Source organism: Falco punctatus (assembly GCF_963210335.1).
Source record: "Falco punctatus genome assembly, chromosome: 7".
Lineage (NCBI taxonomy): Eukaryota > Metazoa > Chordata > Aves > Falconiformes > Falconidae > Falco > Falco punctatus.
The window spans coordinates 46,022,394-46,035,620 of record NC_137587.1 but is presented as its reverse complement, the minus strand read 5'-3'; the positions used below and the strand labels follow the sequence as shown (position 1 = coordinate 46,035,620).

General features: G+C 41.6%; 1 protein-coding gene across 3 annotated transcripts in view; it reads right to left on the bottom strand.

Moving 5' to 3' along the window:
• The window catches only part of MAP4K5 (mitogen-activated protein kinase kinase kinase kinase 5), a 76,917-nt gene that overhangs the window by 11,741 nt on the left and 51,949 nt on the right, over positions 1–13,227 (bottom strand). For 2 of the 3 annotated variants that reach the window (XM_080397067.1, XM_080397069.1), the window contains 12 exons: positions 12,972–13,030; positions 11,874–11,938; positions 9,113–9,157; positions 8,368–8,410; positions 7,689–7,899; positions 7,049–7,146; positions 6,903–6,944; positions 6,096–6,180; positions 5,926–6,005; positions 2,166–2,226; positions 1,036–1,150; positions 842–900 (listed from right to left, as the gene is read on the bottom strand). In XM_080397067.1, coding sequence (XP_080253193.1) covers positions 842–900; positions 1,036–1,150; positions 2,166–2,226; positions 5,926–6,005; positions 6,096–6,180; positions 6,903–6,944; positions 7,049–7,146; positions 7,689–7,899; positions 8,368–8,410; positions 9,113–9,157; positions 11,874–11,938; positions 12,972–13,030 — 963 coding nt within the window. The remainder of the gene's footprint in view (positions 1–841; positions 901–1,035; positions 1,151–2,165; positions 2,227–5,925; positions 6,006–6,095; positions 6,181–6,902; positions 6,945–7,048; positions 7,147–7,688; positions 7,900–8,367; positions 8,411–9,112; positions 9,158–11,873; positions 11,939–12,971; positions 13,031–13,227) is intronic. The other variant, XM_080397068.1, reaches the window with a different exon arrangement.

Sequence of the window (13,227 nt, the reverse complement as noted above, 5' to 3'; positions counted from 1 at the left end):
CTACTGTCGACCCTGTAGAGCTAAACAGGATATCTGAGTTTGCAGCTGAGTACTTTACAATCTGCTTAAGCATTCGTAAGAACGCAAAAGTACAATTTCCCATAGCACTAGGACCAGTTTTCAGAAGGACATGTATTCTGCAGAAAGCCCAAGCCTTTTCGAAAGTCAACAAAGCCAGAGACAAATCTGTAACTTCACAAGCTGTAACTCTTGTGCATGCACTTAGAACTTGAGCAACGGCTTCACTCCTCCCCAGGCTGACATAATTTTTATTCATATCCAGCCCTTTCTTTGTGGAAAATATTCAAGTGAGTTTCGCTAAAAGTTGGATCTAGGTCAAACCTTGAGCCAAACTGACAAAGCAGAAAGGGTATTTGCATATGTGCAGTGGGGCTGGGATTCTGTAACAAGCCTTACACTCGCAAGCAAGCTGCGCGTCACAGTAATACTTGGCTCTGGCGGCAGCCTGAAGCCAGTGATCCCAAACACTGCCTTAGTCACAGAGAGCTTCAGCAGCTCTCAAAGAGAATGTGCAACACCCGGCAGCTGCATGCAGCTGGCATTCTCCAGGGTTTCCCTTTGGGCCCTGCTCTAGACAGAACCGTTTCTAGGTTAAGAGCTAACACAAAAAACGCTTTTCCGCTGAACAGCATAAAGACCCCTGCATTAATTAAAAGGAAAGCTATGCACCAGTTAGGCACAGCATTAAGCAATAACGCAGTCATACTGTTTTCTTAACAATGAACTAACTCTCAGTTTATTAAAAAGAAATGATTTTAAGACATGCCATGCCCAACGACAAAGGCCAGGGAAAAAACCTGCAGAATCAAACACTACTCACCTATACAGCATTTGTGGCATCCTTTTGTATCAGGGATCTTTGTCGTTAAGGCAAACTTCCTAGAATAACAATTATGAAAAAAATGCATCAACAAGAGATATCAAAGGCCCTTCATGCTACCAGTTCAAAAGCACAAACAGCATTCATGGCAATTTTCACTTGTTAATATTTGTCTATAAGCAAAAGATTTGTACCTTGGTAATATTTTGTCAGGAAACCTATGGGTTTGAATATGAGCCGCTAATCCTGTTTTTTTGGCTTGTTCAAACAAAGCTATTAAGTTATGGGAGTAGAGCTGGAATGTTTTCCCTGTAAGAGAGAAAAGCACAATTGACATCGAACCCACACCTCCAGGAGAGAACTGTACATTTTAGAAAAATGTACGTATAGAAATTTACCTTCTAGAAAAATGGACCATGTGCATCAGGTATTTCAAGTCCAGTTATATAGAAAAATAAGACAATAATAATGCATTAGAGAAGACATGGCATTCAACTCAAAGCTCATTTAAGTAAAGCTAAAGCAGCTCTGAAAGTTTCACATAAACATTTTTAGAAGGCTGTGATTATACAACAACAATTAAATCAGGACTTTTTCTGTATCTATAAATCAACAGAAGCGGTGTTACACCCGTGTTTGAAAGCACGGTCCTACAGTCAGCCTCCATGCCACAAGGACTATCTAGAATGTCCTATTCCAGGACAACCGATGAAAAAGAAATCCTTATTTTCAAGAATCATTCTGCTGGATTAGCAATATTTCACAGCTGCCTCATTTTCCTTGACATTGAAACTGGTTTTGGTTTAGGGTGGATCCAGTTCATACCAAAGGTGCTTCCAGGCTACAATACACTAAGAGTGATCAAGCACTGCAGCTACATTTTGACAATGCACCTACGTTAATCCTCTCCTAATTTTGTTCTCACACATAAAAGCCATCCTTACTCTGACTTGCCTAGCTCAGGGACCAAAGACGACACTCTTTAGATTCTCTAGGCACTTTCAGTCCAATTGCAACCTCTGGAGAGGCAACTCTTGTTTGACAAATACCAAGCGCTGAGCTGTTCCAAACTAACTAAAAATAAATATATAAATAAAAATATGGTGGGACACTGAAGACAACCGGCTCTACTACTTGTAAATGTCCAATTTTATCTCTGAAAGTCCTTCACGTGAAAACAATCTTGAAGCAAAGCTTCCTATGCAAACACAAGAAGCAATACATGGTTTTCTACTTCAGTACAATCAAAACACACATTGAATTATGACTTTAAATGTTTCTCTTTTTAAATAATTTTATTACTTTTCCCTCTATTTACACATACCTGACAAGGACATTAAGGTGTTATTGATAACATACAGCCAGGTACACTTTCGAGGAAATAACTGAAGAAAAGAAAATATTTCCATTAATAGAAATGTACAGGAATTTCCAACCATGGCTGTCTCTGCCCGCTCCACCTCTGCCACCATTTCTGCAGGGATCGACACTGGAGAAAGTCCCAGCTGCCATTACAGTTTCCCCTTTAATTCACTCTTCTGGACTCTGCTTAGCCCTTTTCTCCATCTGAAACAGTTTTCATTCCTTCCCTCTTCTACCCCTGAAACTTACAAAATTCAGTTTTTCTTTATTTTTTAATTAGCAGCACAGAGCCAAAGTGGGATAACTGCAGGTCTGGAATACCATATATAGAAAGGTACAGCTTGCTCAGGAACGCCAGCCAGAGAAAGAAAGATAACATTATTACAGAAACCTACTAAACCCCACAAAAGTCAGAAAAGAAGGGAAAAAAGCCGTTAATATTTTCTGAGTGACTCGAATTACCACAAAATCCTGTATTTTGTGGGACTGAACTGCCTGGCTGTTTGTGTTCACATGCTGCTTTGTAAACAGAGTTCATGGAAGGCACTGGGACTCTTTTGTTTCAGAGGGAAGAAGTTATTCATGGGGCAGCTAGTCTAGATTTGGAAAGATTTTAAAGTTAAGAACCACCTCTTGACAACCTGAAAGGAATTTTGGTAAAAGTGATGGCAAATGACAGCATTCAGGAGTCTCAACAAAGGAAGAGATAAGGACAACAGAACAAGAACAGGGATGGGGGGGGGGGGGGGGGGGGGGGAATAAAAAAGAAAAAAAGAAAAAAGGAAAAGAAAAAAGAAGAAAAAAAAACCAAGCCAAAACTAAATTTATTGAACAGCATTCATAGGTAAGGTACTCACTCAAGGAAAAAAAAAATCAGTAAGAAAAAAGGGAGTTCAAAGGATTAAGCTGTCTCTAAAGGAGACTACTAAAAAAAGACAACAGCAGACTGGTCCACTGAGGGAAGCTGTTACAAAACACAGCAGAAGATGCTTGAATCAAGGCTCTACAAATGAACGATTGTACTGGTTCATGCAAATGTCCGCAAAACCCAGTATCTGTTTCAGTCATCATAAAGTGACGTAACTTCTTCTAAACACGGAAAAAAAGTATATAACACTGCATCTAATACTCTGCCAAGGACCAAGTTTTTCAGCTGAGAAACCTGCTGAATCAGATAAAGGCTTTATGCATTTAAGTGACCTTCAATGGATTTATCCTCCACAGTTGACCAGTCCCCCCCTCTGAACCCGGATAACTCCAAGCATTTGCAGCTCCCCATAGCAAAACGCCCCAAGCCAGTTACCTACTGTTTATTGTAATTTGGCTCCACTAGCTTCATTTAATGGCCCCACTGGAAGAGAAGGGGAACAGCTGTTCCCTAAGAACCATCTCCAAGCCACCTCAAGATGGATAAATATTTTTTATATCCACCCCCCCATGCCTTAAGCATTACAAATACATAAAACAGAAAATGGAAACAAGGACACAATGCTAAGGACGAAGAGGATGAGATACGCCTCAAGGAAGAAACATAAGAAAGGTTAAGATGCAAATCAAATACCAATATAAGAGAAGTCGATAAAGGTGGTAACTGGGAAAACAAAAGTCTAGGCCCACTGCTTGACAGGAAAGAAAAAACTACATGATACAGTTAATAGCACTGTGGTAGAAACTTGTGCTAGAAGCAGAAAAAGAACACATGGCATGCTACTTCACCTAGATACGCTCATGTCAACAGGTCCCAATAAAGTTTACCTTACAGTACTTAAGATATGGCTCAAACCCCAAGGTCTCAGTAATGATTATCTTTAAGAACTGATGGAGGATGAACAAGGACCTCAAGGACAAACATGGTACCTACGCCAAATAAAAAGGGCAGTGGGAACTGCAAAATAGCCTGACTGGATATCCAGAGTAGCACAGGAACAAGCCACATACTTTTTAATTACCAAGGGATAACAAGAGCAGCTAGTGCAGACTTGTGTGGAACTTGCTGTATTGGAACATCTGAATTTAACAGAATAACTGTCCTGCTGGGGGCAGTGAAACAGCAAGACGTAAAACAGATGTGAAGGACCTTGTCCTGCGTGCCGCTTCCATGTGCAAAGTAAGAAAATACCAGGCAGAAGAAATTGCAAAAGAAAACACAGAACTGGTTGGACATAAAGACAGAGTATCTATCAGCAATTTCGCATTTAATGGAAGGAAAAGCAGCCTGGAGATATATAGTGTCTTCTCTAGGCCTGGTTCTATTCAGTATTTTCACTAAAAAACTAACAACGGAATAAAAGCATACTTCTCGAATTGGGAGATATTAACCTTGGAGAGACCGCAAGCACTTTGAAAGATGCGATCGGAATGAGAAGTTGGAAAAATGGTTAAAAATGTGCATTTGGTGGTGACAAGTCAGGAAATTAATAAGAGCAAATGAGGAAACAACTGGCGCAGCAGAAGTACTGTGGTAAAGCCTCTGGGGTTTGAAGTGGATCACACCTGACCTCTGCCAACTGAGAATGCTCTCACAGAAAAGGAAACTTCCCTTTTGGGGGGCACCGAATGTTCTCTCTAGCTACCACCGGCATATTTAACCTTTCAATAGGATATAAAAAAACATGTGGAAGAGTCCAGAGAAGACTGTTACATGAAATAACTTAAGAAAATGTGCAAGGAAATAGATTGCTTTAACTAACGGAGTAAAGAGAAAACTGAGGTACGAAGGTCAAGGGGTCTCCAATAGCTGCCACCACAATTTTTAGACATTTGTTCCCCATGTCTGCTGAAGCTATAAAAAGTTAAATGAACTACATATTCAATGCTATCCTATTGCATTCAGGTGCACTCTCAGCTCTCTTAACTTGAAAGGATCTTCTAATTGTATTGAATCCAAATTCCCAGTTCTCACCATCAAGCCTTTTATAACCTCTCGCCCTTGCCTGTGCCAAACTACCCCCCTCCCTGACCTTGCTGAACCACTTCCCCTTGAGTTTTGTCCTCTAGTATGATGCTCCCAGAAACAGAGGACCTACTCCTCTCAAGCACAGTTCTTTGTGCAGTGCCCTTTCTGTGAAATCATCTTTCTCTCACTATTACTCATAGATACGCCCACCCTGCCACCTCTGCCTTCTGACCTGCGCCATGTCTTGATGGAACTTAATGTCCTTTAGGTGCCTGAAGTGCCCTTGTGAACTGCTTTAGAAACCTACAGGTATAAACTTCATCAGCATCTGCCAACACTGCCCCTTCCAAGAACACTCTGCTACTACTGATTCTGCAATAGCAGATGTAACAATACTATCACGGCATGAAGCGGCTTTGGAAAGGGTTAGAGAGCCCAAGAAAACAGAAGCAAATGCATAACAATGGTGGTAACAATGCCCGCTAAATTAAATGGTTGAGGGCTTTTTGCTGCATCCAGTGGAGAAGCAATATGCCATCTAGTGGAAATAAAATGGAGAGGGAAAGGGCAGGTAATCAGTTGTCTCCAATGAGAAGAAATTTTAGTAGAGAACTCCTTCAAAAGCAGTGGAAAAACCAGCAATAACAACAAAAAAACTCTCAGGTAGCTAGGGGAACTATTAATTTTCAGACTTTCATTGCTGGCTTTGATGTCTATCATTTTACGCCACAAAGCCTGGTATCCCATCTGTCCCCTCTAATACCAAGCTTTCTTGTTTCATAATATCCCCAAACCTATTCAGTGTGTTCCATGCACCAAAAATCACCTGTTCCATTGTGGCTTCATGAAGTTCGTTCAAATTCAAAGTATAGATACCTTCTTCTGTGCCAAAGATAATGTACTGATCTAAAAATTTAAGAGAAATTTATTATTTCACAAGCTCATTACCACTTTGGCAACAGGCAGGTTTAATATACAAACCTAAAATAACTTTACCTTTAGTATCTGGATGTATCCATGACGTTGCACAATTAATTTTCAAAGGACAACCATCAAAGACTTTGGAAAAACATGCTCCCATCTGAAAGACACCAAAACTGAAACCTGAAACAGGTTTACAGTGTAAAGTGTTGATCTTCTGGCACTTGGCCACTTAGTACACACCTGTACTTGCCGCTGCTCTCTTTTTTTCAAACACAAACTTACTCTGATACACTTTGTTGTAAAACATTTTTATCTTTCCCAAAAGCTGCAACGCAGCCTTCACATACGTTAAGAGACACAAAGAAGGATCAAAACGATATGAACAATTTTAAGAACAATATACCCTGGAGGTGTTTAAAAGACACGTAGCTGTGGCATTAGGGACAGGGTTTAGTGGTGGGCTCAGCAGTGCTGGGTTAACAGTTGGACTCAACGATCTTAAAGGTCTTTTCCAACCCAGATGATTGTATGTCTGAATATTGAGTGCTGATATAAACGGCATATGAAGCGAAAACAAGCAGAAATGTGAAGTAATAACACACCCCCTCACACCACTGCCACCTCTCCCTCTTTTCTCTTTGCTAAGCAGGGACTGCCACTGGAGATCACAACTCACATAGCCAGTGAAGTCTCCAACCCTTCACATCCAGACTGAATGGTGAAAGGAAGTTTTTAAGAAAAGAAAACAAATATTATGGATTCAGTATATTAAAAGTAACTGGCTATGAGATGCAGAAAATCACCCCAGGTGAGCTGGTGGCTTGTTCTAGCATAAACCTTCTGACACCAGTAACTCCTACTGCAAATGAGATTTCTTACCAGCACCTTTGGTGTTGGTGGTAAACCGTTGATTGCTGGCTTCTGTGGGAAGAAAGACAGATCAATAAAATAGCACACACACACTCTGATATAAAACTAGCTAGCTAACACGACAGTGGAACTGGACTGAGAGTCACAACACTTACAGGAAAATCTCTTTTCTCTTTTTTACGTGGCAGCTGAGGGATTTGTCCAGACCCTTCTGCGTTTTCTTCAGTGAGTTTCAGCACGCCATGCCCATTTCCTGAAAAGAAGCCCAGACACATTTTGCAGCTCACTTGACACAGTGAAATAGAAAATACTTTGTTGCCCTATTCTGTCTTCTCCTGTGTCCAGCAGGAGTGGAGGAGAAGCGAGCTCTGAAACTTCCAGATACACATCTCAGGTAGCTGAACCCTTCCAAAGACAGCCTGCCACTCTTCTGCGTGCTAAGCTACACAGCAATTAAAGCTTTTCATTATCCAAACACTCCCTGAGCCAAACACAACTGAGAATAAAGCTGTGGCAAGGTCCTTGCAGATGATCCTCCCCACACATTCATTGTTTTTCTGCTGTTCCTGCAGGCAACACAACATTGGTATTGACTGGGTGGGTGTCCTTGTTTTGGGAAGAACATTTCCACCGTGGGTCATGGCTCTAATAAGAACCAGTACGCGTGTCAAAAGGAAAGCTGCACCTCATCACCAGCTTGTAGTAAAAAAAAATTATCTACTGAAAATAGCTAACTCTAGAACTGATTTCCTTTTACAGGATGCAAGTCACCTTTAGGAAATGCAATGGATTTACCTAAGTCGCTGTATCTAGCTGTGAGCAATCCAGGGCTACTGATGCTGTTGGTCATACCAATGGGGGAAGAACCAGTCTGAGGCCCACAAACAGGGATACTTTGTCTCCTGTGAGCTGGCGGGGCTCTGTTCTGCAAGTCTGGGAAATGTTTTATTGTCTGACATTTCTCATCATCTGGGAGGTTTTCCTCAGGATAGCTGTTTATTCTCGGCTGCAACAAACCAAAGAGGTGAAGTTACCTGGGAAATGGCACCTGGCAGCATAAACTTCAGACAAGTATAATTCAAGTCAGACTGCTTCTACGTAGAACAAATAATAACCAGCCTTTGAAAAAAGACATTTGACAGCAGAATAATCTAAGAGGTATTTTTTTCCCTGATGGGAAAAATCACAGCAGCAGGCAGAACACTGAACAAGTCGACATCCCACACAGCATGCTCTCTTTAGAGGGAAATTGCTACAAGTCACTTTGTCTAGGGCAGCATACGAGACCAGGAGTTCTCCGAGGTTGAGACCATACAGACTGCAAGTCAGCATAAAATATGAAGCTGCATGAAGTCTGCTAGCAGATGGTATTTAACAGAATTTATGACCTGCTGAGAGCATCAGACAGAAGCACTGCAGAGGCTGCACAAGTGGGGTTTGCCATCTAAAACTCTTAAACCCCACCATCTCTTACCTTAGGAGGTAGCGGGGGTGGCCCTGCTCGCTTTAGTGTTGATCTACAATGAAAAGGTGCAGTAGTCGTCTTAGTTAAACAAGAACATGAACAGAATTGAGAACACAGACTGTAACTAGAACGAGCCAGATGCATAGAAAAGATGGATCACAGCTTTGTATGAACAGGGTTAAACTAGAAGTCCAAGAATGGGAAAAAAAGCACGTTAATCTTGTTAGAAGTGCTGGTTTTTGATAAACTCGTGTTCTTTCATAAATGCCAGTGTTATAGAGGATTCTGTGGTGAAGGGTGGTTGACATTAGCACATAAAGACACGTTTGGTGTTTGGTGCAGTGTGCAGCTTTCACTCTGCATCAGACAAACACTTGGGCACCAGAGGAGCTGCACATACCCCACCAGATCTCTGCAGGAATATCTGCATGTCCTGTCACTACCGGGCCTGGCTCACGATTGATGGATTAATCAACATAAAATCTGCTTTAAAGTATTAGGCACTTCCATATGCACTCTAAGATAACCTCAGGAAGGAGAGCAAGGGAAGAAAGCATTGCTGTGCAGACATTCTCCTGATGATCAGCTAAACAGTCAAGCGTGCATTAGACCTTTGAGTGCAACCAGCCCTCACTTATTTATGAGTGGCAGTTGCCTGCAGCATTTTAAGGAGAGAGGTTTTGCCAGAACACTGCCTGCTTTAGCAAGAGCCGCACGGAGTAAACACAACTGTACGCGAAGGAGGTCCACTCACTCTTCAACATCTTCACTCCCATCGCCAAATTTTGTAAGCAGTCCCCTAGGTAAAATGTTTATAGAATTAAGAGCTCTGCTCTTAAGGTCAACACGTGCAACTAAACCAATTGGTGACGTCATTTAGTTTCATAACAAGCATCTACCAGCCCTTTCCAAAACAAAGCATTTCTCTCTCACTCACTGCATTAAGCCCTTTTTCAGTTAGCATGGTCCTTTCCTTCCCCTCACCCCCCAGTAATCAAAGCTCTCCTCCATACCAGATATCATCATTTCATCTTTATTTCCCTACCTAGTATTTTAAGTATTGTTGAAGTGTCTAACAGTACAATATAGAAGAGGAAAAATAATAATAATAATAAAAAGATGAGAACAGAGGAAGTTACTGGGAGACAAATGGAGAAAAACCTTTATGAAGGGAAGCTTCCTTCTTCAGTATTATATGCTAAAGATACAGGCTGTTTCCCATTACAGTGGGAATTTTTGTTTCAAAACTACCCCAGGGTCAAAAAACCAAATGGTGACTAAAAGATCAAAGCAGCACTGAAAATATAATCCTGAAATAAACAAAAACTGATAAAATTTTGCAAAATAGCAATTTTCAAACCGTGTCTTAAAAGAAGAAATTAAACTGCGCTAAATCGGAAATAATCAAAATCATCAATCTAAACCAATAGAAAGCATTCCTTAATATGCTGTCATCATGTTGTGAAGTCCAGGCTTCTGCATTTAGGATCTGTGAAGTGGAAGAGGCAGTGCAGGAGCTGGCTGTCCTGGCATTCAGCCAGGGCCAGCTTCTCCAGGCTGCAGCAGCCCGGTGCAGGCCAAGTCTGCGTGCAGAGCAGACACCCCCCTACCCCCCACATCACCCACTGAGGGATGACCAGGGGGTAATGAACAGTAAAACAAAAGTATATTATACAAAAACTAACTCAGCCACATTTGGACAAACGTAAAATTTCCCTGCAAGTTACTTCTGAAGGGAAAGCAGCAGACAGTGGTCAAGAGGAACCATTAAAATTTTTGAAAGAAAAAGCGCAACCATCAACAAAAAGCACCTCCGTAATACAAAAAAAATTATAAAAATAATTTTAAAATGCTAAGGTAAGGATGAAAAAAAAAACCAACAAGAAAGAAGTTCAACCGTGAGGTACACATTCTGGTATTGCCCTTTCCAGTCGAGTAATACCCGAGTTGAACATCTCCATCACCATTCACTCTGGTAAAAGCCAAAGGGCACGAAAAGCAAGGACCCCCGGCACACATCCTCTGCACACCCCTGGCATTACTAGGAATTGCCGGGACACAGCAGCTATGCATTTCCTGTTTATCTTTCCCAACTGGAAGTGGTTTCCAAGTAAGCAGCACAGATTCACCATCCAGGAACTTTATGCCTCTCCTCCTTTCAACACTATCTCTAGATCTATTTACCGATTTACAGCCCTAGCAATGTTTGCTACAGCTACGTTCATTCTGCTTTTAATACAGCCTGGTAGAGCCAAGCTTAATAACGCTACAGAAACGGAATCAAATCAGTAAGTCACTTTGCCAGGAGGAGCTTCCCCCCCCTCCCTGCTCCTTGACCCCGCAGATTCCTGCTGTCTGCAGAAAAGCCAGCGCTCATGAGAAAGGCTTTCCATCTGCAGCACGTCAGGGCCACACGGACAATCCCAGAGGGGAAGGAAAGCAGTCACTGTCAGTGCTGGACAGGGAGAGGCAGGGCTAGAGAGCCACCCTAAACTTTTACTACACAGAGTGAGAACGGAAAAACAGGTTGAATTTAAAACCAACCGAACATGGCAATCTGTGACACAGCCAGCCTTCCAGGGGGCTGTAATGTCAGCTGACAGCTTATGCAAGACTTTATCTGCAAAAAAGCCAAAGAAATTCACTGCCTGCTACTCGGTTCCAAGTAAAGATGGGAAACAGGCTCTTTCAGCTGAGCAATTATTTTAACCGAAATACCATCGTTCCTTACATATGTGCATCAGTCAGTATTACTGAACGTCCTTATTCTTCACTACAAATTCAAAGATTGCCTTTAAAGGCAGAATCCAGTATTTTGCAGCAAAAGGAAGCCACATACCTAATAAATTAAGTTCTAACCTGGACAGAGTTGTGCTCCCTTACTTCAGGCCTGCTTTACCCCAGGGGAAATCATACCTTTACCTAAAACATTTCACCCCAGAACACTACACAACCACATTACAGATTACACTGATCTGACACACACAGCAGAAGCAGTCGTGCCGTTGTACTGAACTTGGTAAACTAAATCTACACAGCTGGTTTCTCCTTCCCTTTCTTGCAAGGACCTGAGTTCAGGGCTGCGAACGTGCTTTGCCACAGGATGTCACAATCACAGCCATGGCTCAGAAGAGAAGCGCAAGGCCAGCCAGCGCAGGATCCTGAACTCAGCCCTTGCAAGGTTACCAGCTTTGCTTTGGAAAATTGACTTTATTTCAGTGTGCTGGCTGTATATTTACACTTTACTTCCCACCTACAACTGGGGAGCTACAACAAAAACTTACAACAAACTACTGTTCATGGTTAAAAGAGATTAAAACCCATTCCTCAAGAGAATGACCGACCAACTGCAGGAGGAGGACTGCATACTGCCTAAAATCTCGTTTAACTTTATGAATATTAAAGAGGATTAGGGCTTGTGGTTTGATTTTTCCAGCACAACTCAATTTTTCTTTCAAAGTGCATTTTCATATTAAGTCACAGAAATAAAAGATGTTTTTAAACTCTGTACTTACCTGCTGCTTCCACCATCAACAAAAGGATTCCAATGCAAAGCGAAGTCAGTACCAGCTGCCACAACCTGAAGATGCAAAAATTTTCATTTTTCCCTCCCCGTCAAATGGAAGTACCTTATCCACAGCACATGAAGAGGCCTGGGAGATTCCCAAGCCCCGCAGAACGACCCACAAAGCAGTAAAGTAAAATTCTGGTAGTAAAATAATGTTTCACCACCTAATTATAAAACAACTATTGAAAAGCTATCATCTTCTTAGATTCGGATTTAAAAGCAGCACCAATGTAACACCAATATCAAGTGGCAGTAAGTATCACAAAAGCTAACATTTATGGCAAAAGCTCAGTAAGGATTTTCCACTAAGGGCACTTCCAAGACAACCTTTCCAGCAAGAGAATGTACTGCAGCCACCTCCGAACTCTTATGACATGCCACCAGCAGAGGCTGGGAATATTCCTGTCACTAGACACGGCACTGAGGGGACCCCACCAGTAACAACATGTACAGATCTTGTCAGTCACGTTCAGAAGATGAACTTGTACCTACCTGGTCAACTGGAGTACAGCTGCAAAAAACAGGAATGGGATTTTTTTTGGAGTGCTGAGCACTAATGTCTCCAAATCCCAGTTAAGGGCAGCTGTTGCTATTCACAACACTTATTAAAAAATGGAGCCCTTGTGTACATAGGCACATACTAATCCCAAAGAACATTAATTAGCTGATCTGCAGTAAACTGCTGAGGGCTGGAACAAACAGCAGCAGCTCACACAGGGCAAAACCAGCTGCATGCAAGCTGGCAGCCTTCCAAGAAACAAGCAGCAAATAAACCCTGATGATGGGAAGATCAGGGACTCAAATGCAGAATGGCCTCTTCACATTATCAAATTAATTGGCATATCATGTTTTTCATCTGAGTATGACTCCCTGCACAAAGCACGGAGGGCAATTAATTTTCTTAAAAATGTGGCAATTGTCTGGGGACCAAGAGTGGTCTTCTCATGACTTTATACTTCAGAGACATATTACTTAGAGTTGAACCACAAAACAACGAAGACACTGTAATTTTAATAAATGAAGGAAAACCCAAACTTGTCTTTACCATTTCATCCCGAGCTTCTGTTTCTTTCCGTAGAGGGGGCTCAAACTGCAGCTTATCAACTACAAAACATTACGTTTTCAAATTTAATACACACAACATTATGTTGTAATATGTTAAATAATCTTTCAATGCTTACTGCAGTGAAACACATGTTGTAACAGATCTAAGTATTATGTACACAACACAACTTGCCTATAAAATATGACCATCACTTAAATATCAGCATTACTGTCTAAACGCAAATATGAAACCCACA